General features: G+C 36.5%; 1 protein-coding gene across 3 annotated transcripts in view; it reads right to left on the bottom strand.

Moving 5' to 3' along the window:
* Positions 1–4,491: 4,491 nt before the first annotated feature.
* mctp1a (multiple C2 domains, transmembrane 1a) overlaps positions 4,492–24,823 on the bottom strand; it is a 251,498-nt gene continuing 231,166 nt past the window's right edge. For all 3 annotated transcript variants that reach the window (XM_007893071.2, XM_007893072.2, XM_007893073.2), the window contains 4 exons: positions 19,971–20,080; positions 18,775–18,884; positions 9,469–9,566; positions 4,492–6,228 (listed from right to left, as the gene is read on the bottom strand). In XM_007893071.2, the coding sequence (XP_007891262.1) occupies positions 6,145–6,228; positions 9,469–9,566; positions 18,775–18,884; positions 19,971–20,080 (402 nt within the window). In that variant the 3' untranslated portion in view covers positions 4,492–6,144. The remainder of the gene's footprint in view (positions 6,229–9,468; positions 9,567–18,774; positions 18,885–19,970; positions 20,081–24,823) is intronic.

Here is a 24,823-nt window from a genome sequence, read left to right as displayed (position 1 = left end):
AGTATGGTGTGTGGCTTTGACTTTTGATTGCAAGAAGGGATAATTTTTTTTAAAAAAGAGATGAGTCTTTTATTGAGACTCATTATATGAGACACAAATTAGATGGTCTTAACAAAGTGGATGATCCGAAAAGATCCAAACTGTTGGAACCAAAATCTTTGTGTGGGTGTGGATGTTTTTGTAACCCAACACAAGTGGACATAAACTCCTTCTGGGATGGCTATCAAAGGCAGAATTTCAGATGTAATACCTTTGTTACTTAGCCAGAAAAGTTTGAACTTTTTTTTCCCCCTCCCCTCCCTTCTCCCCTCGCTGACCCCAGGTCGGGTCTGAAATTCTGTACTGTCCAGCGCCTTGGGACGTCCTCCTGATGTGAAAGGCGCTATACAAATGTAATCTTGTTGTTGAACTATTGTGTTTCACAAAATGTCATACAAAATAATATATAATAATAAATAATAATTTGGTCATTGAATCCATGACTGTTTGTGGGACACTGCTGTGCATAATTGGCTGCCGCATTTCAGCCCCAAAATATACAGTCAATTTACTTTACAGTATATTCTGTGAAGCTCTTTGAGACGACTCGAAGACATGATAAGGCGCTATATCAAATGCAAGGATTATTATTGTTACTGTTGAGATTTATGTTCGTTGTGCTAAATCTTTAGGTGGAGGTTTTCACAACAAAGTCCAATCTTGCTCAATATAAATATTGAGAAGTGAAATCGTCAGAGTTCCATGTTCTGCTCTGTCCTGAGAACAGACATCTGGAGGTGAAGGGCTGCTTGGAAGGGAGGGGCAAAGAGAAACTCCAAAATTAGTATTTCATTAAATGAGTACTGTAATCACAGCTGTTCCTACCACCACCTTGGTTAGCTTGCATGGTGGTCCTATCAAGTACAGCTGCACAATGACTAACAACTCTGTGGTACATGGATTGAACTTCTTATTTATGTCTTCCTATATCATTCTCTGAAAACATATTGCTCAGTTTTGCATGATTCAACATATAGAAATATTCGGATGAAGGCGGACCTTTCATTGTACTCTATCTCTGCAGAGCAGTTGTGAAATGGCAGAACTAAAGTTCAAGTTCAGTGTGAGGTTTCTTTCCCCTCATTTCATACTGGAAAGTTTTTAAAGGCAGGATAGCAAGAAGATGATGCCAATATCTACTTGTGTTCAAGTTTCTTGCTATTCTCTGCTGAATTATTACTTCAATCACTTTTAATCAACAGCACGTTTTTAAAGTTAAACATAACAGCCCTTTTTCTGAACATCACAGTAGAATTCCAAGCTTGGGCTCAATGTAGAATGCTCATCTATTTTACTGTAAAACCGAGCATAAAGCATTTTGATTTGAATAGACTATTTTTAAATGATCTTTAGCAAACGTGTTGTGATATTACGTTGTCATATAAGATCCCAAAATATTGTTCTCTGTTTTCAGCAAGTTTTGTATCCTTTTTCCTTACACTTTTTCTCAAGGGCTCTGGGATGCTATCCTGTGAGGGACGCTATATAAATGCAAGTTGTTTTTGCTAATTTCTACCCTAATGATTTTTCGCCTATGAACAGACATATGGGAAAGGAAAGTTCTGGTTGGTTTTCAAAAGAACATTTGCAGTTCATACTTCACCATTGTAGTAAATATAACAGGATTTAAATCTAAAGTTAGACTAGCTCAGGAAGAAAAAGTACTGCCCAATATGTCCATTCTAGTTAGCTGATCTCATCGGAAGTAGTAAGCAATACAGTATAAGGGGCCTCGGTGCTCCTCTGTTAGTGCATCTATTCAGTTCCTACAGTTTTAACACTCACACATCGAGAATGATCACTTGCATAAGATATGGGATCCCATGAAACTTACCATGAGCCACAAACTTCAAAAGAAGAGTGAAAATAAGGCACTTCAAAACAGATATATACTTTAGACGTCTGTTTTGGCTTCAAGAATTTCGAATGATCTCAAAGTGTGATGACTCAAACCTTGTAGGTAGTTAGGGAGGTAGTTTGTTTCCTCTCCATTCAACAGAAAAGGTATTTTGTAATCTCCTGATAGCATAGACAGACAGATAGAGACAGACCTCCCTTCAAGATTCAAAATACTCTACCAGGTTGCAGGCTATTTGATTCTTAGTGTTTAGTTGAATATTCCAACCGGTGCTATCAAATGAACAGACTTCAGACTGTCATGGCATTATTAAGATATAATCCATATATTTATCAACTGACAAGTACATTGACTGAGTAGCTGGTTGATTGATCATACAAACTGCCTTCTGACATTAATCTTATTAAAATGCACTATGCTCCTGCTGGAGAGTCCATAACTAAATCTAATTAATGTAAGTTTTACCCATTCAGATTAAATTATACTGGTTGGTTTGAAACGGTCCTGCTAAAAAAAAATCCCAGGTGAAAAAAATGATAGATTTATGCAATTTTGACAACTTTCCAGGCATGTTCTAGTCACACCGATTAGCCCTTAAATACGTCAAAACTTAATGCATGAATTATGACCACAACTAAATTGTAATTTACTGGGGCTCTTTTTGAGGAGTGCAAATTTTTCAGAACAAAGAACTATTGGATCTGTTATTCTAAATACGTGAATACAATGCAATGTGTGGTTATTAAACAATTTGATTCTATTAAACTGTGCTTTGAATTCTGGTAATCATATTTAACATTCTGGTTTGGAGGTATGTACCCCTTTCTGGTCCCATGTCTCTTTACCTGCCATGTTATGACTTGTCTTATCAAAAAAGGATGGTGCCTGAAGGAATGTATTAATTTTAGCAACTGACCTTCATTCTGCAATGTGTGTCATATTCATTCAGTTTCTATTCTGGTTGTTACAAAATTCTAATGTTGCATCAGATCTTTTAGGTGCACAGGATCTCTTTGCAAGTACAAAACATTCAAACACATTTAAATAGTTAAAATCCAAGGATGTTTGCAGTATGGAAGGCCATTGTCCTGTAGCCTGCTTTTAAATCCATGAACATTTGTATTTCTAACAATATTTCTGGAGTTTTCATCCAGCAAGCATATTTTATAAAATAATCCTTGCATTTGATATTGTGTCTTTCATGTGTAGAGGATGTCTCAAAGTGCTTCACAGAATTTATTGTACAGTGCATTAGCTGTATATTCTGTAGGTGAGCATCAAAATTCATTTAAGGTTTTAATGAAAAATATCTTGGGAGTCTATATATTTCTCCACGTCACTGGTGATGTTTCCTCTTGCTTTTCTGGCGATACACACTACAACTATACCAGTGACCCCTTAGCAATGTGCAAAATCTATCCTACACAATATAAATTTGTGCTCTGGGACCCTACCCCGGTGAAGGGCGCTAGATAAATGCAAGTAGTTGTTGTAAATTTATATAAATTTGGGGCAGACATTCAAAGGTGCTCGACAGTCCTGGCTTGGCAGCCGAGCTGAGAGTGGGAGCTGAGTGGGGAGGGGAAAGATAACAACTAGCTTTATATAGCATCCTACACGCAAGTAACAACTTAGAGTGGTGTGGTTTAATACCGAACTAGAAAGAGAGGGGAGGTGTCCGAAGGCATGGTCGAAGAGTAAAGTCAAAACTGAGAGATTAAGGCAGGGAGTTGCGGAAAATCAGGGCATAGTGGCTGAAAGCACGGCTGCGGATGGTGGAGGGGAGGGGACAAAGGATGTATAGAAGACATGTGGGACCTCGAGTTGGATGGAGATAGAGGAGTAGAGGAGAGACAGCTGAAGGCCTTGAGTTTTGAAAGCAAAGAGGGGAGCGGAGGAATGTCAGGAAAGAGTTGTAGAAGACAGGAGCAAAATGACTGAAAGCTTGGCTGTAAATAGTAGGGTAGAGCAGGTGGGGGCATGAAGCAGGCAGAGTTGGAGGAGAGTAGGGAGTGGTCAGGGAGTGAGATCGCAGTAATCCTCCAAAGCACATGGATCTTACAGTCAATCCGTGAAGAGATAGCAAATGCAAAATGGTAGGATACATAAATCTCAGATAAGCAACAAATAAGTGCTTTGAGACGTCCTCCCAATGTGAACGGTGCTGTATAAATGTAAATTGTAAACTAACATTCACATTCAAAAATAACCACAAATGGTTCTGAAGATCAGTGATGTGGCTGTGTGAACACTATATCAATAAAAGTTGCTAATTCCTATGTGTAAGAGAATATTTTAACCTTATTATTTCTACGGTACATGGCCCCCCTCCCTTGCCTCTTGCAAGACCCATCTCAAGACCCTCCTCTTCGACCGTGCCATCAGTCACCATCCTACTTCTACCCTCCCCACCTTCCACCCCTCGGGTACGGATCCCTGTCTGTCCAATGCCATGGGACATCCTCCTGATGTGAAAGGCGCTATACGAATGTAATTTGTTGTTGTTGTTGAAATGACCAGTGGTTTTCAGATGAATTATTATCTTAATGATTGGAATATTGTTGTTTTCAGAGAAACCAGAATCAGAAACGGTGTAGTGTCTGTAAATATATTTGGCAGCAGAATATCTTTAAGACAAAAGATAAATTACAAATGTTTTGCAAAACTATCATCATGCTTCACATAGATGCAATTCTCTTTTGATGATTTGCCATGAAACACTCATTATAGTGCTTAGCTCATTTTTGCAGATTAAGTTCAAGACACACAACCATATCCTGGGATAGACGCAATATTAAATTTAGTCCAAAATGCATATTGCAATATGCAGCATATATTCACATACTACAAGATTTTTATAGATTTAACCAACATCAAAGCTGCAATTGGAATTTTAACAATTTAAAAATAATTTCTTTTCAAACACAATGGTTAGAGTTTGTCTAGATTGCATGCCATGAGCACTCAAGTGAGGTGAATTCAGTTGCCGTTATATGTTTTGCCAAAGAGATGCCTCTTGCACTGGAATAGTTAGGCTGGATAAAATTCCAGAAAGTAAGCCAATTCTCTCTTTTGCCTAAAAAAATCATACTTTATATGCAAGCAAAAAGATCGGCTGATCTGTGTGCCACACATATTTTATGATGTAAATGAAAAACAAATGTCTCAATTCAAACCCAGATTAACATAATGGTGCATTTATACCATACACGTTTGGACAATTGGTGTGATTTTGGTAAAGAATTGTTGTGTAATGCATAGTTATAAATCAAAGTTGATCCAGTGGGAAACATGTTGGAACCCTGTTCCGGGTGTTACCTGAAATATCTGAGTTGTAGAAGTGGACCACTGTGGTATAAAGACAGCAGGTTCAATCCAATATCAGATATCCTTTCCCATATTTCAGACAACCAGCTCTTTAATAACAGCAGAAAATGAACAATCAACTGCATAGTTCCGTGCATGTGATCACAGCCCTAATAAGAGTGATAGGTATAAATTAGGCTTCCCAAATTTCACATGGCTGTACTGCTGGAAGCAACGTTACTTTGCTTCCAGCAGCCTAAACACAGCAATATTTGTAGAAAGAACGACCACTTATCTTGACTCTGCACTATTCCTTACACATACAATACGAAAAATGTCACTTATGTAGTGCCAGAATTCCACAAATACCTTTAAAAAATAAAATTGTACTTTTCATCTGTAGTGCCATTAGAAAAATGTTAACTTTGCAGATGGACATATAAATAAAGGATTTGTGTTAAGCAAAAGGAGAAAGAAACTCAATTCAGATATTGTTCATATGTATTGCAGTTAAATCTTATTATTTAACATTGAACCCTTTACTAATGGATTAAATACTTTGTTTTGAATAAAAATCTCAAAATTTGTGATGGCACACTGTGTTTCTTGCACTGGAGTATTTTTCAATGGACAGTTTGTGAATATTTGCCATCTATGATTTATATTTCATGAAGATCCAGGCATTAGGCAAGTTCTGCACAGCTTTAATATCATGAGAACATAATTTTAAAAAAGTAACAAAAATGCTTTATACAACAATAAGCAGTGTGTACATTTTCAAACAATGTAGAGAATGCAATATTGTACAACATTTACAGATGCTGTATTGAATTAGAAAAATCAAAATAAATAACCAAGTAACGAAAGGAAATGGCGCTCTCGTGGCTGATCCCTTTCTAATCTTCAGAAAGCAGATGCTTAGCTGTGGTTGAGGGGGATGGCTAGGTTGAGTTGTTTTTCTTCTTTGAAATCAGGTGGTAGCTGGAAGTCTGACTTGAATCTTCTTGCAGCTCCTGATACTGCACCTGTTTAAACATACATTTTGAGAAACCAATCAGTTAGGTGGCCTTTTACTGGCAGGAAAAAGACCGTGAAGGATTGGAATTGTAGATGGGAAAAAGAAAGCAGTCCCTTGAAGGCTGTGTCAGTAGCACAGCTGGACTGAAGACAATAGGGTGAAAGAAATAGTGGAAAGGGAAAAAAACAGCACTGAGGAAACTTCTGCCAGGAAACACAGTGTCGTATGTATGCAACATTAAGACTGTGTGTGTGTTCCTGAGAAAATAGAACAGAGAAAACAAACATAATCTGTTCAAAAGGCTGTTTTTAAACTAAGGATCTTAAGCCCAGTGAATGATTATTTCCATTCTAGTTGTGCTTGTGAGTTTATAGAACTCAAGATCTCAGAGTTGGACTGTCTTTCGTGGCACTGTCTCTGTGTACTTAGAGCAATTAACCATTACTTCATCTCAGCCCAGCCTTCAATCTGCACAAATGTCCTATAATGTTCTGCAGATGCCTAACAAGTACTTATGTAACCAAAGAATAAACATTTTATTTAGTTGCAAAATATAGTACAACACTTTAGATCAAAGCTATCTCTCTAAAAGAATTAGAACTTCTGGCTTCAATTTCCTTATTTAACTTTTATATAATTAATGCGTGATTTAATTAATGCTTTGTAAAGTACTGAACCACTGAGCTGTTAGTCAATATGCCCCTGTCCTCTGCAACTGTCTTCCAAAACCTCTTTTCCTTGTCTCCCTTTTTCCTGCCTTCAAAACCCACCTAAAAACACATATTTGATTGTGCTTTTGTTTACATCCTTAGTTCTTCCTTTTCCCTATCATATTTGTTAAGTGCTTCGAAATGTACATTCTACGTAAAAGTGCAACAGTCTGTAAAAGTATGCCCACATTTGCCAACAGAATCAGTCACTACACTTGACAGTAAAAGTATGTAATGGGTTTAATTATGTGTGACTGGTTGCCTTTTTAACTACACTGTACCTAGAATGATACAACATTTGCAGAATAGATAGATGCCTTTCGATTCACCATTCTAAAATAGACAAAGGATTGAACCAACCTTAATAATAATCCTTGCATTTGATATAGCGCCATCATGTCATCAAGACAGTTCAAAGTGCTTCACAGGATATACTGTAAAGTGGATTGACTGTATATTTTGGGGGTGAAATGTTCTGAACGTAAAACAAAGGTTTTCTACATATATTGAATCAGTATACTTTTTAAAAAGTCATCCAGTCTGTAACTTGAACTCTCAACTCAAAATGAGATAAGGTCATTAGTGATGCATAAAGATTTTTCATGCATATGTCTTATCATGCACAATCTTGCATGGATTTGAAATTGAAGATTCTTCAGGTGAATGTTAAAAGTTGCCATGGTACTACTCAAAAAGAGAAGAACGTTTCTCTTGGTGTCCTGAACAGCAATCCTTCAGATTAGTTTGCTATTTGTCTCATGGCTGTTTGTGGGTCCTTGTTCTGTGCAAAATTGCTGTCACATTTGCCTACAAAACCAGTCACTATACTTGACAGTAATTAATCTTAAGCACTTTGAGAAGTTTCAAAGTGATAAGGTGCCATAAATGCAAGTTCTTTCTTTATCTGGAACCTTTAAAATTCTAAACATTTAGGTTATGAACCATTAGCGTTCAATCAAATGTCTTTAACAAAGCAAGTATTTTATATTATCTTAAACTTTAAATAAAAGCCATCTGATCCCAGACACAATACATTGCTTAAAAACAGAAAGGTGTGTAAATTTTATGATTGGTTTAAAAGGCATAATGTTCTAATTGCACTGTCCATAAAAATGACAGAAAAAATAATGCCTGATAAAGACCTCATAAAATCAGTTGACTTTAACATAAACCACTTGTAATTTCTATCAGAATGTGTATGATGTATCATTAGTGTCTTTCCAACACTTTTAAAAATGAACACTGCGATAATTACATTTTTATTCATTTTTTTAACATAAGTGAATATAAAAATCAGAGACGTTCAGCATCGAACTGACATCATGTAAATTATATTTTGGAACATTTACTGCTTCTGCCCTAATGTCCGATTTTGTTGAGAATCATCTAATTTACTAAAATATCTCTCTCCAAGCAGATCATTGCTGTAATTCTGAACCTGAGTTTCTGCTGATTTTTGTGGCACCTGAATAGATTTGGAAGCAATGATTTTTTTTCCTTTTTGGGAGATACCTGCAGCCTTTCGACGTTCCAAGGCTCAGCGCCTTGGGACATCCTCCGAAGTGAAAGGCGCTTTGCAACTGTAATTTTGTATTGTATTTTGTATTGTTTTATTCATTTTATGTTGGATCATTCCTAGTCGGGGTTTATATATTAGTAATACTTTTTACAATTATTGCTACAATCTCTGTTGATTTTTCTTGACTATTACTGAAAACTATGATTTTTTTGATTGGGCATCACATTCTTATAGATCCAAGACCACAGATTTTATTTTGGAAACTTTTTTGTAATAAACTGTTGCATTTGATATAGCTCCATATCACATCATTGAAACGTCTCAAAGCGCTTCACAGAATATATTGTAAAGTGGATTGACTGCATTTTATTGGAGAAATGTGGCAGCCAATTGTGGACAGCAATGTCCAACAAACAAGTCATGGATTGAGTGACCAATATATTAAAAAAAATTCACCATTTAGCAAAACTAAATAAAAATTCAGTTGGTCTTATTCTAAAGAAAATCTACATAAAGGAGGAATTGAGATCTGAAGGGAGGACATTTATTTAAGACACTTTCCACTTTTAATAGAAAAAGAAAAATCTCATAACTTAATACTTTTTCAAGTGGCAATAACAGATGCTTTGTTGCATATGTGGTACCCTGATAAGACTTATTGGTGATTTCCTGCACTGTCTGCATTACGTTCAGCAGAGATGAACACTTTGGACCAAGTTGAGAGCTGATCTGGTGTGATTGGCAGCTCTGGATTGCTTCCACTATCATTTTAATGGAACTATTGATCTTTGATGTGGGGGAGGGGAGTTCCACTTCCTGTGTAGAAGTGACTGGCTTCTGCTTAGCAAGTGCCCATGAAACATTTGAAACCAGAGACTCAAATCCACATGGCATCACTCTGGTACAGCATGTTACAATAGTACTGAGCAGCCCTCAAGCAAGATACTGCTAAGGCACTGTTTGGGATCCTTGTTAGTGAAAGAAAACAGTAATCGAGATAGATGGAAATAGAACATACCACTTGCACATCGGAGTGAACTCTGGAGAGAAAGTCCAACAGCTCGTTGTTATCAATGAGATATGGATTGCGAAGTTTCTTTGTGAATTTGTGGATACCTGTGAAAAATGTTAGAGGATGTCAGTCTTTTATCAATTTTCTTTGAGCAGGACAAAGACTGACTTAACATTAAGTAGCAAGCAGTACCTTAAAATGAGCAATCTCATTCAGACAGATTATTCTAACAACGTGTTAAAAACTACCATGAATATGTATACAAGCAGGGCAGCTGTTTACCTGCCCTTACACATTTTCCTGTACCAACGTTCCATGCTGAGCGAGGAGTCAAATGCTTCACATATCAGACCACTCTAAGAAACAATTTGCATTTTAAACGTGATATAGTTATTTTTAGTTGAAGCTGTGACACTTGCCAACAGGATCTCGTACCTTATGCTGACCGAGTCTGACTCTTGACTTTTGTTCCTCTTACAGCTAAAACCTACTAACACTAGAGAAACACATAGTGACAGACAAAGCACATAGCGACAGTCCCTGGTACTGTTCTGTAATCCAACAGATGTGATGTATTTGAGAAAATCTAATTTCACATGCCTATCAGGTATCAACCACACCCTCTGAAACAATGTTGCAATATCATGGCCAAATGGCATTCAAGTTATTAGTGTGGGTAATCAAAATGTAACTTTTATTATATATATTATAAAATATTGTTAATTATTTAGGGTATATCTACCCTCATTATGTCTCTCTGCACCATGCAATACTCCCCAGCTAAGAGGATGGAAAGGTAAGCTGCTCTCTATCCCTTAGCCAATGCTGTGTTGGATCAATTGGCTGCGAGCAAGGAAAGGCCTGAGGTGTCTAGGCCTCGGTGAAGATTTTTCTGATTGGGGCTCAGTGCACTCCAATGAAAATGTTCCTGAAGCAGTAATGCATCATGTCGGGAATTGTGACAGCCTTTTGTTCCTTTTATAGCTTTAAATATATTAACCACAGCTACTCCACGCCTTAGTGCACCACAGAATCAATGCACTGCATTCAGTTAATACGATATACTGTTCAAGCCTGCTTTTGAAAGTTGACATCATAACAAAACTATCCTTTTAACTGTGCAGTATGTCAAAAATGTAAACATTTAAACTAAGACTCAATAGAGAAACCACACTCCTAATACTGCTATCTTTCACTTTTAACTGGCTGTTGCAATGTCCTGAAGGGATATTTCAGAAAGTTGAAACATTTAAAGAATGTATATTAAAGCAATTCAATGTTTGGTTGGTTTAAATTGCAATACGGGAATGGAAATAACCTACCAGCAAAACAGCATATACAGTCAATTCACTTTACAGTATGTTCTGTGAAGCGCTTTGAGACGTCACAACGATGTGATAAGGCGCTATATCAAATGCAAGAATTATTATTATTTAGTATTATTATCACTGGGATAACCAGAAAGGGTGAGGTGGAGCCTCATGTATTAATAATAACTATTTAGTATCTTTTGCATAAATAATCATTGCAAAGTGCTTTATGAAGTATAATTGATTAGGAAGTGAAACAGGCAAATCAGCAGCTAATCTGTGCCAACAGGTCCTGTAAGAAAGATTAGCAGCCAATGAATTTGAATTTGGGGATAAATTTGGATAGAAATACATTTGTGTGTTGGATATTTTACCCTAATCTTTTAAAAAATATATATATTTCTAATTGTGATGCATAAATGCTGCCGCAATCTTCTAAAACGATTAAGAACAATTGCAGTATTGTTGGGATCACCTGATACTTCAGTTTGGCAAAAAAAGACCATGATCTTTTCAGCTCTGTGAGAGGCCCATTGAAGCTGATTGAGAATGAATGACCAGCCACGATGTCCTATGAATGATGGTCAATTTGGTCTCAGACCTGATTACCCACAGATTACTATTGTGATGAGTTAAACAGCTGGATATTGGGTACCTTCACAACAAAGAAAATAATTGTAAAAAAGAGCAGTCCATTATTTGACTTGCTCCATGGTAACAAACCTCCCACCAGTCAAGCTGTAAAATGACACTCATTAGCTCGGAAGGGTTTCTGAGCTGTTGCCTTAGTCCTACTTGCTGCAGAATGAGGTAAAATACTATGATTGAGACAAAACTTTAATACTACACATCATATTTATGCTCCTTTGAAGCAGACAGCTGATGTGTACAGTACTAATGGTACAATCATGACTACTGTGCTGAAGATTTTCTGCTAATGTGCCTTTTCTGTTCAAGTTACATTTACAGCAGCATCAAACCTAGATAACAGTCTTATCATGTCAAACACTACTGAGATGTCAAATTAAAGATAACCATTTTCATAGAAAAAGAGCTGCTTAGGTGTGTCAGTTGTTGATGAAACAAGATAGGGCTGAGCTAAAGAAAGGCCACCCAGTATATCATAGTTAAATCCTATGCTAAAATTATTGTTTCCTGCCTACCATAGCTTTGTGCAAAAGCTGTTGTGTACAGAATCGCTGCCATGTTGCCTACAAAAATAGTCATTTTACACAATGAACGCACTCTTAAGACATTTACATGTGAAAAGTTTCGATAAAAATGAAAGTTCTCGTTTGCACTTGTAAATGGTGCATGTGCATAGAGAGTGTGTAAGAACAGGGAACATAATCAGGCTGGGCATGAAGAATGGTCAAATGGATAATATTTTGAGCCTCTGGAATCATAGCCTGCGTCAGAGTCAGTGAACTCCCAGGAGAGGAGGTGAGAAAACGATGAACAAAAAGAACAGGAATTTCTGATGCATGGATGGGCCACAAGGACCTTTTTGATGTACACAACTGCAGTTGCCTGGCTTCTCACCATCTATTAAACGGTTCAGATACACATTATATTCCCTCTTGAATCCATTTATCTTCTCTGCTTCAATGGACCTTCCTGTTGATTTATTACACAAGTATATTAACCTACATGTAAAAAGTTCCAACTTACTACCCTTACTCCTAATTACTTGTTTGAATCCTTCACAAAGAGGTATTCTATCCTGAGGACATCCCATGCAAGTGATATAAGGGGTTTCAATGCGATTTATATCACTATGTTGTATGTTTGATAACTACCGAAGGAAAAGATTTGCGAAAAAAAAATTTCACGAATGTTTTAATGAGCTTGCCTCACAGTAATTAACGAAAAATCAGATTTTTCCTGCCAAATTATTCAATTCACATTTATATCTAATATAGCACCATTACAAGTAAAGGTTAAAATTGACGTCGAGTAGAGCCATATTCACAGAAGGAAGAACCAAGAGATCATAATGATAGGGACAGGATGTTAAACAGAGGAATAGCTTTGAGGTTACAAGAATATCTCCAGGAGATGAGAGAAAAACCGACAACAAATTTACACTTATATAGTGTATTTCATTTAGGATGAAAATCCTCAAGAAATTAAAAGTTGGAGATGGAGAAGGATAGAGGCATTCAATCGTAATATCAAGTCAATGAAAGCATCTTGTTCAGCTGATATTTAAAAATCCCTTCCCCTTGTTATTAGTCTGAAAAATAAAGGATAAGTCTGGGAATTTATAGGGACACATCCAAGAAGTGGAGAAGGACAAAGGCAGCAAAATAGCAGTCAAGCAATATAAACAAATACAAACACAGTGAGAACACCAGCATTAATGGTAATAAAATACAGCTAGAAAGTAATAATAATACTTGCATTTCATAAAGGGGGTTTCACATTGGGAGGATGCCTCAAAGCACTTCGCAGGATTCACTGTAAAGTGTAGTGACTGTATTTTATGATTTCAAAGTCTCGATATGGGGCTTAAACCCACAACCTTCTAACTCAGAGGAAAGAGCCAGGCTGACATCTTAACAAATAACTAATAACAATCAATTGAAGCAGAAGTGGGGAAAAAATAATTTATTAAACAGAAACAATTATAAATACCAACCATAGGAAAGAAAGAGTGAAAAAAAACATGATGGATAATGAAAGTAGAGAATAAGAAGGCAAGAGAAATAGATTAAAAGAGACTGATCTATCTAATAAACAAAAAGCAAAATACTGCAGATGCTGGAAATCTGAAATAAAACAGAAATTGCTGGGAACATGCAGTAGGGTCAGGTTAGTTAACGTTTCAGGTCGATGACCTTTTGTCAGAACGGTTCTGACGAAAGGTCATCGACCTGAAACTTTGACTCATTTACCTCTCTCCATAGATGCTGCCTGACCTGCTGTGTAATCCCAGCAACTTCTGTTTTTATTATTGATGTATCTAATGCTGACTGCACTAAGTCACAGTGAAAAGATTGCTAGGTTTTAGTGATAATAAATCCAGACGGAAATAAAGATGAAAGAGTAAGTAAGACGAAAGTAAGTCAAATGCAATAAAACTTTTTTTAAAAAAAGGAAAGGAAAGAAAGAAATGTGATTGAGCGCTCAGAAGCGTAGCTCTAGATATTATTCCAAGGGCGGTGGTTATTGTGTCCAATAACTGAATTTAATCTGTCAAAAATTAAGCCTTCTGCTGAATTCTGTTTTTTTTAATTAATAATGAATAAATGTGTTTATTGCTATATTCACTGATAAATATAAATATTTGTTCAGTGTTTTTGTGTGTGGAGGTTGATTACTACCAGGTCATGCAGTACGACAGTTGACCCTTAGCGACCCCTAATGTCCAGCAGGGAGGATGTCGCTCATTTAGCTTACTCTGGTTGAGCTCGTAACAAAAATAAATGATTAAAGGCTTCATGAAAAAGTGTTTGGCAAAGCTTTTTTCTTTTTCATTTGCAAACACACTACATTACAGCAAAAAAGCCCCACTGAGGAACATGATATTGGGATGAGAGACAAACATGACCATTCTGACTCATGTCTCTCCCAAAGCAAATTGGAAAGGGTCATTGAACATATTTTTTATGAAGTTAGTGCTACTTTAATCACAGAGCAGGAGGTGGGATATGGCATATATCTCCTGTAGTCTTTTAAATCTGTCATTGGATTTAAGATGAGCGTACTGAAAATAACTCTGATTCAAGAAATATTTGTCTCCATTTGTAACTTCACTTGTAACAGAACTTGCTGACAGAAAATGTGCTGTTGTGTGTCAATCAGCCATCATAATTCAGTTGCTGAAACTAACACTACAACAAGTACATCAGTCAGGCACACTTTGGCTTCTGTCCACTGTAGCTATATTCCTTCAAACTGAGGCAGGTTATTTAACAAAATAACTTCATGCAAATATTGTTAAAGAAAATGAGCCCAATTACTGTTCATTCCTTGTGATAGCTTTTAACAGTTCTTTTAATGTGAATCATCTGCATAATTTAATTCATTTACTGATCGAAGCCTGTTTGGTCCTGTTGCTTTCATTTGTAGGCTGTTTCATCTTCTGCTTATATGTGACTTTAATCTCCCAGAGTAATTGTAAATCAGGTGAACACGTGATAAGACAAGCCACACTTCAAATTAATCTGCTATTAAAACATAAGGCAATTTAAATGTTCACATAACTGCAGGGCCCAGCCTGCTTGGTTGTGCAGAAGATGCTAAATATAGCTACAGGCAGTATCCATGTAACAAACGATTAAGCCCTATAGCAACAGTGATAAAAAGTGATGAACTCGTAGTGAAGGAAAAATCATGCCCCGCCAATTCATCCCTTGCACCAACAAAACTGCAATGAATGCTTAAGTAAAGAATCAGATTGAAGGAAATATCTTTGAACCCAAGTTCAAAACTTTCTATTAGTACAAAGAATATTATTATAACAATGCAAATCATAAAGCAAATTCACATACAATTACCGAACTATATAGTTATCTTTGACCTGGTACAACTAAAGCAATTGCACAGTATCAATATGCCACAGCCATCATTTTGTCTAGAATAACCTTTCCAAATGGAATCTTGTAAAAATAAATAAATATAATCAAAGCATATAGTACAAGAACTGGGGCAAAAACACTTACATTTTATAAATTAACTTAGCCCTGGCTTATTCCTTTCCACGTTTGCCAGCCTTTAAGGCCTTTACCAGACACTGTCAATACTGCCGCAGGGTAAACCTGTGTAAACCGGTGATACTAATCACATTAAAATGTGGCACTTTACACCCCCACATAGCAACCCATTTATTTTGCCCTACAATTTAAATCAGGGTACCAATTTTTCATCTTACATGAAGACATGGACAGAGTATTACTGCAAAGCAAATTAACAACAACTTGTATTTATATGGCACCCTTCACGTGAGGTTGCGTTTTGGTGCCCTTAATATCATAAAACAAAGGCACATTCAATTACTTATAATTGCATAGAGGTAGAATTACACATAGTGTATATATAATTATAGTGAATGAGAACTCTTTCTCGAAACTGATTCCCTTCTAAGAAAAGACAGAGCCGTTACTGCTCTTGCCCTCTCACCTAATACCTCTCTATGATAATCCACAGGCGGTAGGAAGGCTAGATGAATGCTTGTTTTTCTTCCTTCCCAGAGATAGAGTATCTCCTCCCTGTTTTGAGCTAGTAAGGTAAAAAAATACTGTAGAGAACTGAAGTAATTTGCTGGCTCAATGAATAAACGATATAGAAGTAACATCTATATAATATTTTACATAATGTTCATTTCATCAACTTCTTCAGACATGTGATTCGAACAGTCAAACCCTGTTTAAATACCACCCTTTTCAGTCACTGACCAAACAGAAAGCCTCTGTCACAAAAAATAGAATCCATCGGTAGAATATGGGCTCTGGTGGCAGATAGTTTAACCACAACTGTTTAAGTGCAGGCCAGGAGCACTATTATTTTATTCTATAAAAATGTCACTCAAGGTTAAAGTTTTATGCATAAAAGGTCCAGAAAGAACATTTTCAGTTCAACATATGTCCTCTAGATACAGATAACCACATAATTATAAAAGTATAGTTCACTTTTTAGTGAACTCTTCCATTTTATTACCGCGAACCTGCCTCCGAGTCCACTCTTGACATCACTAACAAGGTGGAGTTTTATCCTCCTTGGGGGGAGCGGGGAGGTAAGCGGATTTCCTTGGAGCTGAAATGGCTCCAAGGTGACATGCTTGGCAACAGAATGCTAGAGTTGAGCCAGGCCTCTGTGGCAGTCTGGGAAGTCCAGTTCTTGAGCGGTCCATGGTGTTCTGGGGCACTGCTGATGACAGCAAAGCCAGATGGGTGTATTTTAGAATACCTTCACTGAGTAGATCGGATCAGGTTCTTTGGATCAGCCTGATACTGATGAATGCAACAACATTCAGCCAGTACCTTGTTTTCACAGGGCTGCATGTGTCCTGAATGCCTTATAAAGGTTAAACTCAGTTGGAGCCTCTCCGAGATGAATGCACACGGTTCCTTCCCATCAGTGATGTTACTAGAGCAGTCCAGGAATGGTCACAGTGAATCCTGGTATTAAAGAAAAGTGAAGCTTCTTCACTTCAAGACATTTCCCTCTCTATAGCTAGCTAGTTCAACTTTAAATGGAAAGTACTCCCTTATACAGCTTCCTTTGATAATAGGGTTGACGGAGGCAGATTGTGCTTAGTAAAAATGCATGTAAGCAAAAGAATTTGAAGCATCTGAGTCAACAGCAACAAACAACAATTTGCATTTATATAGCACCTTTCACGTCGGGAGGACGTTCCAAGGTGCAAAGTAAAAGTACTGCATTGTTAAGACAACCTTATTTATAAGGTCCAATGTTCAGTTAAAAGAGTAATTTGATAATCATACAGTAGTCAAAAACCTTTGAACTTTTTTTTAGCAATGTTATGGTACATTAACATTTCCCTAAATTCAGTGATGTCTGCCTAATTTTGGTAGCTGACAATTTTAAAATATGTTCCATAGCTGACATGAAATCATATAATGCCAGTCATTTTCTCTCTGTTTGATTGCCTCCCATTGTTCCTCAGATTCTCTCTCTCTCACTCTGAGTCCCTCCCCCCGTTTAACACCTTACTGTTAATAAAAGCTTACTTTCAGACTACTGACAAAAAAACAGTATGTTACACGCACAAGAAATGGGAAATGCTACTTGGCATATTATTGATCCGCAGTGTTGAGGAAATCGCATCCCTCTTAACCTTGTGCACGTAAGTTTTACAAATGTTAATTTTTGGGGGGGATTTCTAACAGTGTTCTATTGGTTTTGATTAGCCTGCGAATAAGTATAGCAAATTTGAAGTTTATGTTGGGGGAAAAAAATCGCCTTATATTCAGAACAATAAGATACATTTCCATACAGATTCAAAATAATGTTCATACCTGTTAAGAGATTGTCGCTTAGTTATTACAGCAACTGTTTCATTTTCTGAAATTAACTTTGATCTAAATGTATCAGGTACAACTTGGCTACATCAATTATTTTTCAAATTCAAATTTTCCCATTACTGTACTTATGCAACGCAAGTTTTTTCCCCTCAAAACAATAAATTGGTTTTGTGAGTGTTGCACAATATACAATACTCGCAAATGATTAAAATTACCTCTTGACTGCCTCCAAGGAGTATGTCAATTTCCTTGCATTCTCTGTTAAAATTGCATTGGGATGTTTCGAACATAGATCAGGCTCTAAGTACTCATTTGCTTTGCCTTCAAACTGTGCCTAGTCAAATGTGGTAGGGGTGGCTGTTAGCAAGTTACAAAGTGGTAATTAACTGACTGATTCTGATGGCATCATAAAGATGATGCAAGTGTGAAGCTTGTACAATTAGCAAAATCCAAAAATATTTAATTATTCCCTCTAATTTACAGATACCTATTGGGATATAATGCAGTGCTTCCTTTATTAAACAATCTTTTAATTTTTAACTTTCCTTACTGGGGCATAATGTTTGGGCACAGTGCTACATGATGAAAGAACAACAAAGACCATAATGATAAAGATATATATGGCATCAGCTAACTGACACTATAATATTAATGGGAAATATACTGAACATACATTCCAGTACAAAAAATGTGTTTTTTAAATATATTTCCAATACACAAAGTTTTTACAAACAATGTTAGACACAACTTGGAAAGATTAGCAGTATAGACATCAAATTTTTCCTTTATTATTCTCTGCTTATTTGAGTAAGACCAAATAACACATTATTTAAACCCATTTACCTACTGTTTCTAATATTCCAGTCTCAGAGCTTGTTCGCATTAGTGTAATAGCTACTAATTAACAAACAGCTCCTTTACCAGTGGTATCAACAACCGTTGACAGCATAATAAATCCTATGATAAAATACATAAAAGGTGGCATATAAAATGTAAGAAAAGCCATTACCTACCCCAGATAAGAATAACATATCTCAGTGGAACGAAATAAATAAGTAAGGTGCCAACTGTAAGGACAAATACGGCCAACCAACTCAGGAATGGAACAGTCCAGTTGAAGGTACTTTAACAGAAAAAAAAACTGGTTAGTGAATGAAAGGAATTTGAATCAGATTATATACAAAGATGAATCAAAGCAATCATGCTAAAATAGTGCATGAAGATTTAAGAGTGACCAACAATAAGCATAAAAATACAGTTCATATAAGCACATTTAAGGGTTAATGCTACATTTGGGTCTTATTTGTGATATTTTTTAATTGGAGGCTGAATTTCTGTCACCTTCCCCTATGGAACAGAGTTCTTATTTCTGTTCACTGGAAGGAGTTCTTAATTGTTTGAGATTATTGAGATTGAGATTAACCTGAGATTATCTATTAAGAAATCCACATATAAATCCATTACAGCCTTAAAACAAACCATCTATTTCACATACTACATTTTCTCAAAGATTACATATATGAGAGAACTGTATGATCACCATAAGGGAAATAGTAAATAGAAGGTACATTTTCACATTATCTGTTCAGTTCAAATGGAATGATGTGTTTCCAGATGATCATAACAGTTCAGTCCTTTACTGTGTTCCAGGTGTAACATGGAACACAATTCTATCCACTGCTTTTATTTATTGTTTCTTGTAGCAGCAATACTATGAATGATTCGTTCAGTCTACAATAAAATATTTAAAAATGTACTGAATAAAGACAGAAAGAAAAAGCAGGGGGAAAGTCCTGCATATTCATAAATATTATTTTATTTAAGTAGTATTGCTAACCCCGACACATTTTGTTTTGATAATTTAGGTCACTTCCTGTTAACAATCATCAACACTGTGTCAATCCCTGTCTCTTTCCACATGTTTATTGCACAAATGCCCTCTGCCTTGAAACTAAAGGACAAATCCACTTTATACTTCGAAAGCCATAAGCTTTTAAGTCAGTTTTTAGGAAGATGAATTACAACGGAATAAGAAGTTCAGGTCCTCATTGTAAAAGGCTGGAGTGAGGAGAGGTAACTAATGACAGGACCTGGCAATACATCATCCTGAATTGGTCTTCACTGCCAAAAATGTAGCCTTCTACGTCTAGCTCAGAAAGCAATGTGCAGCTCTCACAGAAACAGCCAAGAACATTGTGGCAGGACTCACTTTTTTACTCTTTCATAAAGAGAAGCGGCTTCATCCAGGCCATTCTGGACAGTTACACAGATATCCTGGATGGCATATAATTTATCTATCAACCCTTTTCTTTCCGTCTCCTGAGGATAAAAAGAACCATAATAAATCATGAGTTTGCTGTAGTCAAAGGCAACAAATTATACACTGCAATGCTAATTGACAAAGGTTTAAACTTTTTCTTTTCATCTTTATGGAAACTGCCACATTATAAAGGTTTCACCGCAACCCAGATGGGATAATAAATAAAATGAATGTTTAGTTGAATCTATAAAATAAAATCACAGAGATCATGAAAACCATAGATTTTTAAATTATAGTTTGTTTTTTCTTGGAAAAGGAGGGTCAATGATTAGTCAATTCTTATAATTGTTAAAGATTTTAGAAATTCAATAATTTATAATTGCTCCTTCATGGGCTCGCTCGTCTTCATAGTATTATATCATTCCAGGGCCACTACAGTCCATCAGTCCCTTTTTCTCTCTGTCCCTTGCCTTTTGTCCTGATGGGAGAAATTCTGGTTAACAATTTTTAAGAGTTAATGATGGAATTAGGAGAGTAAAATAGCGCAACCTGTGCTAAAATGGTAACAAAATTCCGTAGGCCTTTTCTGTCGGTGTAAAAAAAATTACATTATCATTGGAAAAAAACTTAAGTGGTCCTCATTAACGTGTGAAGTACAGACCAGCATTAATTTGCTGTGCAAATTCTGTTGTGTTAGATTGCTTTAAGACCTTTTCTGATTTATGGCTGTTATGTGTTGGAATAAGCATGCATCAGGTTACTGTATGGTAGATTCCCTTACAATGGGGTACAAGTTCATTAATTTAAACAGTCTTTTCAGATCTTCCTCTGCACAAACAACGTTTTGCACCTAGAGTAACATCTCACAGTTTCATAATCTTTCTTAAGAAGGAATAGATTTGGAGGAGGTAGAACTTACAGGACTGTCTACTATTAATAAAAAACTATTGGACTCAAGAAATTATAATTTATTGGTGTATAGGACACTAGTTCAGATCTGTTCAACCTTGACAATCAAGGGCAGTGGTGGCCAACCCATCGCCTGTGGGACGGAATTTGCCTGCAGGGCATTCAAGAAGTGGCCCTCCGAACAATTGCACTTGTCTAGGTCAGACTGTTTTAAACCAATGTGTGGTTTCTAGTTTTTTCTTGATTGAATATTTCTTGATTTTGCCACCACTGATCTAGGGATGTTACTCTTTCATCAATTGAACAGATTCTGTTAAACATTTTAGGTTAGCCCAGCTCATCTGCTTCAATACAATGCAAATGTGCAAAATGTCTGAACAATAAACTACACAAATCATGTTTGTGGATGGGGTCACCTTACCGTTAGTTACTTTAGAAAGGGCGTTTTTATCTCATGGTGGAAAATATTCTTCAAAATGTGTGGAGTTACTTGCCGACTAATGGTTATGTCATATTTTCCAATGTTGCTCACTATCCTGCCATGTGATGGATTTGTCAAACCACTGTGAATGTACCCTAGCATCCTTTGTACAATGTACATTCAGATCCTACGGGGATCAACTTTCCCCCCAGGAAAGGCTTCACAGTTGCTGATCCCATCTCGGAACTATTGCCTTAACTTCAACTACCCAGATAGAATTGTCAAACACTCAAAGTAATGGTATTTGACTCAACTACTAGGGGCAAATGGCTGTTCTCGACAATGGCATTCAAAACGGGCAGTAGCAGTGGAGCAGCGGTGGGAGGAAGGGGCACTTAAAAGCACTTAAATAAACACTCAACACCAAATGACACCAAACATGCTGAGACCCTCCATGACAAACACGTGATTCTTGGCCCAGCGATTTATAGCATTTTATCAACATATAGTACATTAATTACACTACTGTAGCATCAGGTCATTCTTTTTGTTTTATGTACAGAAATGAATGAGGCAGAATGTAAGTCCCCCCAAAAAAACTTGACAATTTGCTACATCGGTTGTGAATTTGGCTGTGACGCATTATAATTGCAAAATGCCTGAAAGCCTCACACTTCTGGCTTTATTTGATTGCCTTAGCTCCTTTGAAAAGTGAAAATATGGAGAATATTCTAAGTGAAGATCACTAACTCATCTGAATTGTTATCCTCCATACTACCACAAGGTACGGTGCTATGGTCTTGGAACATTTGTTTTGTGGTTTTTAGCCTGGTAAAAAGCTAATAAAATGTCAAGGATCTTAACCTGGTGCCCTCACTAATCTTTTTTCATGAAAAACAGACTGTTGTTTGACAATGCAATTACAGTGGTGTTAAATAATGTAATATAATAGGTATTAGGTTTGAATCGGATTTCTTTAAATGGATTGAGTTTGACTTTTTAAGTATCTTGATCGAATTGGTATAGCACGCACCTGTGCAATTCTAATGGGCAGAATCACAATTCAGTGTAGTGGGGAAAAATGATTTTAAAATGATCAAGTTTCATCTGGTTAAGAAACAGTGGAACTGGAAGAGTTAGGGTCATTAATTGTTAGTCAAAAGATGCTCTTTATTACAGATATGAACACGGACAGTTTTTTTCAATTACCACAGCAAAGCAGGATTAATTAACATTGAAGATAAATAATGCTGCCTTCGATTACTATTTCAGAAATGTAATAGAAAGCTTGCTAAATGTGAAGAAGGAAATTAATTTGTAACGCCTACAGAAACAGTTGTTGCCGTGGGTAAAACCTCGGTTATTAGAACTCTTCTTTTAATTCGCAAAATGCTAGTAAATGCTTTGAAAACATTTCCTATCATAGTGTTCTCTTTTATGACATCAACCATAGCTGCCTTGCAGAACACAGCATTTGATCTGATGAAATGTTCACAGGCAGACATTTGCAAGCTGCTTACAAGCTCTGTTCCCATTGTTCACCTTCTGTAATGTTTATATGTGAGTTTTTTCTGAGTAAATGCCCCAAAGTGAGTCCTCTGTGACAATTTTCAAGGATAAACAAGGATCACACGGTAGGATCCCGAGGCTGTTTCTCTTTACAAATATACTACAACCTGCAGTTTTCTCACAAGTGCATCTGTTTCAAATTAGGTCTTTGTAAAACTGTTCAAAAATTCAGCAGAGCTCTAAGGAAATTTGTTGACATTTTCTTCACAAGGCATAGACAAAATAGCACAGGAAAGAGGAGGCGGTCAGTGGGATCAGGGTTCGGCTTTACTTAAACCAATTCCACATGCTCCTAAACCATTAGCTGTTTTCTATTTCCTGTGCTGAAGGCTTATAGGAAAATAATCTAGGCAGTGAAGGGTTCTGCTTGTTTTTCTTCAACAAGCTGCTGTGTTAGCAAATAGAATTGATAAGACACCTTTGAACAAGCACGGCTCTCACTAATCCAGTTTGAAGCACTACTGGTATTTCCTTTCCAATCCAAGTTGTCTGCTAAATGGAATCAATTTCAACACTTTCTCACTACGATAGGAAGTTTCTGTTAATAATCATCCACTTAATAGAAAGGAGGGTATACTCTACAACTGTTTAAATGACATTTCATTGATTGCGTTTTCTTTTACCCACAGAATTTAGAAATCACTTCGACAAAATATTGGTGTCACTCCAACTGTTCAGAATTAAAGATTTTTTTTAAAAAAAATTCAAAAACAGAAATTGAAATCAAGATAAATTATTTTCAGCAGTTTATTAGCATGCTGAGTAACAGAGTTAATGATTTATCACTAGTATCCATCACAAGCACAATTTCAGCCTTTTAGACTTTTTTTTACCCTTTACATTGGACAAATAATGAAATAATTTCTCTTGCACCACAGAAAGGAATGAAAGGCATAACAGTGGATGGAATCAAAAGAATGCTCATTGCAATTTTTATGTTTTACTGTAGACCTGATTACCTCGTCGGTAACCACAAACAGCTTTGCTGAATCTTCTAATTTCCGACCATAATTTACACTTATATTTATTTACGCTGCTCTTTAACTGACCACTAGGGGTTGGGATGAAAGAGCCCTGGGAAATGATTCAGCCTTTGCTTTTCCATCCCTCCATGGGACAGTGCTTTATGACTAATGAGACCATTTCAGGCAGTGATTCATCCTCACGATTCTGCTGATGTACCTAAGCTGTTCTTGCTTAGCTTTTGTGGTTTATAACATCATCACAACTACTTGACTGAATTACTGCCTTGTAACTCCTTGCCAGATACCTATTACTTCACATGCATTTATTGTTGAACATTAATTAAAACGTAAGCAACATTATGCACTCCTTATTCAAAAATATTTTTTTTAAGAAAGGGAAAACCTTTAAAAACTATACACATTGCCATCAGCTCTGCTGATGTAACTAGTGATCTAACAAGTCTAAATTGCAGCAATTTGTGATGGATTCCTAATCACAACCTTGATTTGCAAATGGGGACTCCTTCGAGTAAATGTGCAGATAGACCACATTGATCAATGGAAATCCTTCACTGACCCAATCTATTTCCAGACCGAAATTCCCACATGTCAACATTCTGGTTATTGGTAGGTGTGCCCATTTTGTGACTTGCAGTGAACAATAATAATCCTTATGTTCTGATGAAGGGTCGTGGACCTGAAACGTTGAATCACTTTCCTTTCTCCATAGATGCTGCCTGACCTGTTGATTGTTCCCAGCGACTTCTGTGTTTATGTTTAATAATGCTTGAGTTTGATATACCTTTCATGTCAGGCTTCACTGTAAAGTGTAGTGACTGTGCATTTTAAAATTTGTTAGGTTTTGTCCCCAATGTGTCAGAACATTGAAAGTAATTTCAGGGAAAGCCGCAATCTAGGATTAGTTTTTAATACTCTAA

This window comes from Callorhinchus milii, unplaced genomic scaffold (assembly GCF_018977255.1).
Source record: "Callorhinchus milii isolate IMCB2004 unplaced genomic scaffold, IMCB_Cmil_1.0 Scaffold1, whole genome shotgun sequence".
NCBI classification, from domain to species: Eukaryota; Metazoa; Chordata; class Chondrichthyes; order Chimaeriformes; family Callorhinchidae; genus Callorhinchus; species Callorhinchus milii.
Note: the sequence above shows the minus strand (reverse complement) of the source record. Positions and strands in the feature narration are given on the sequence as shown.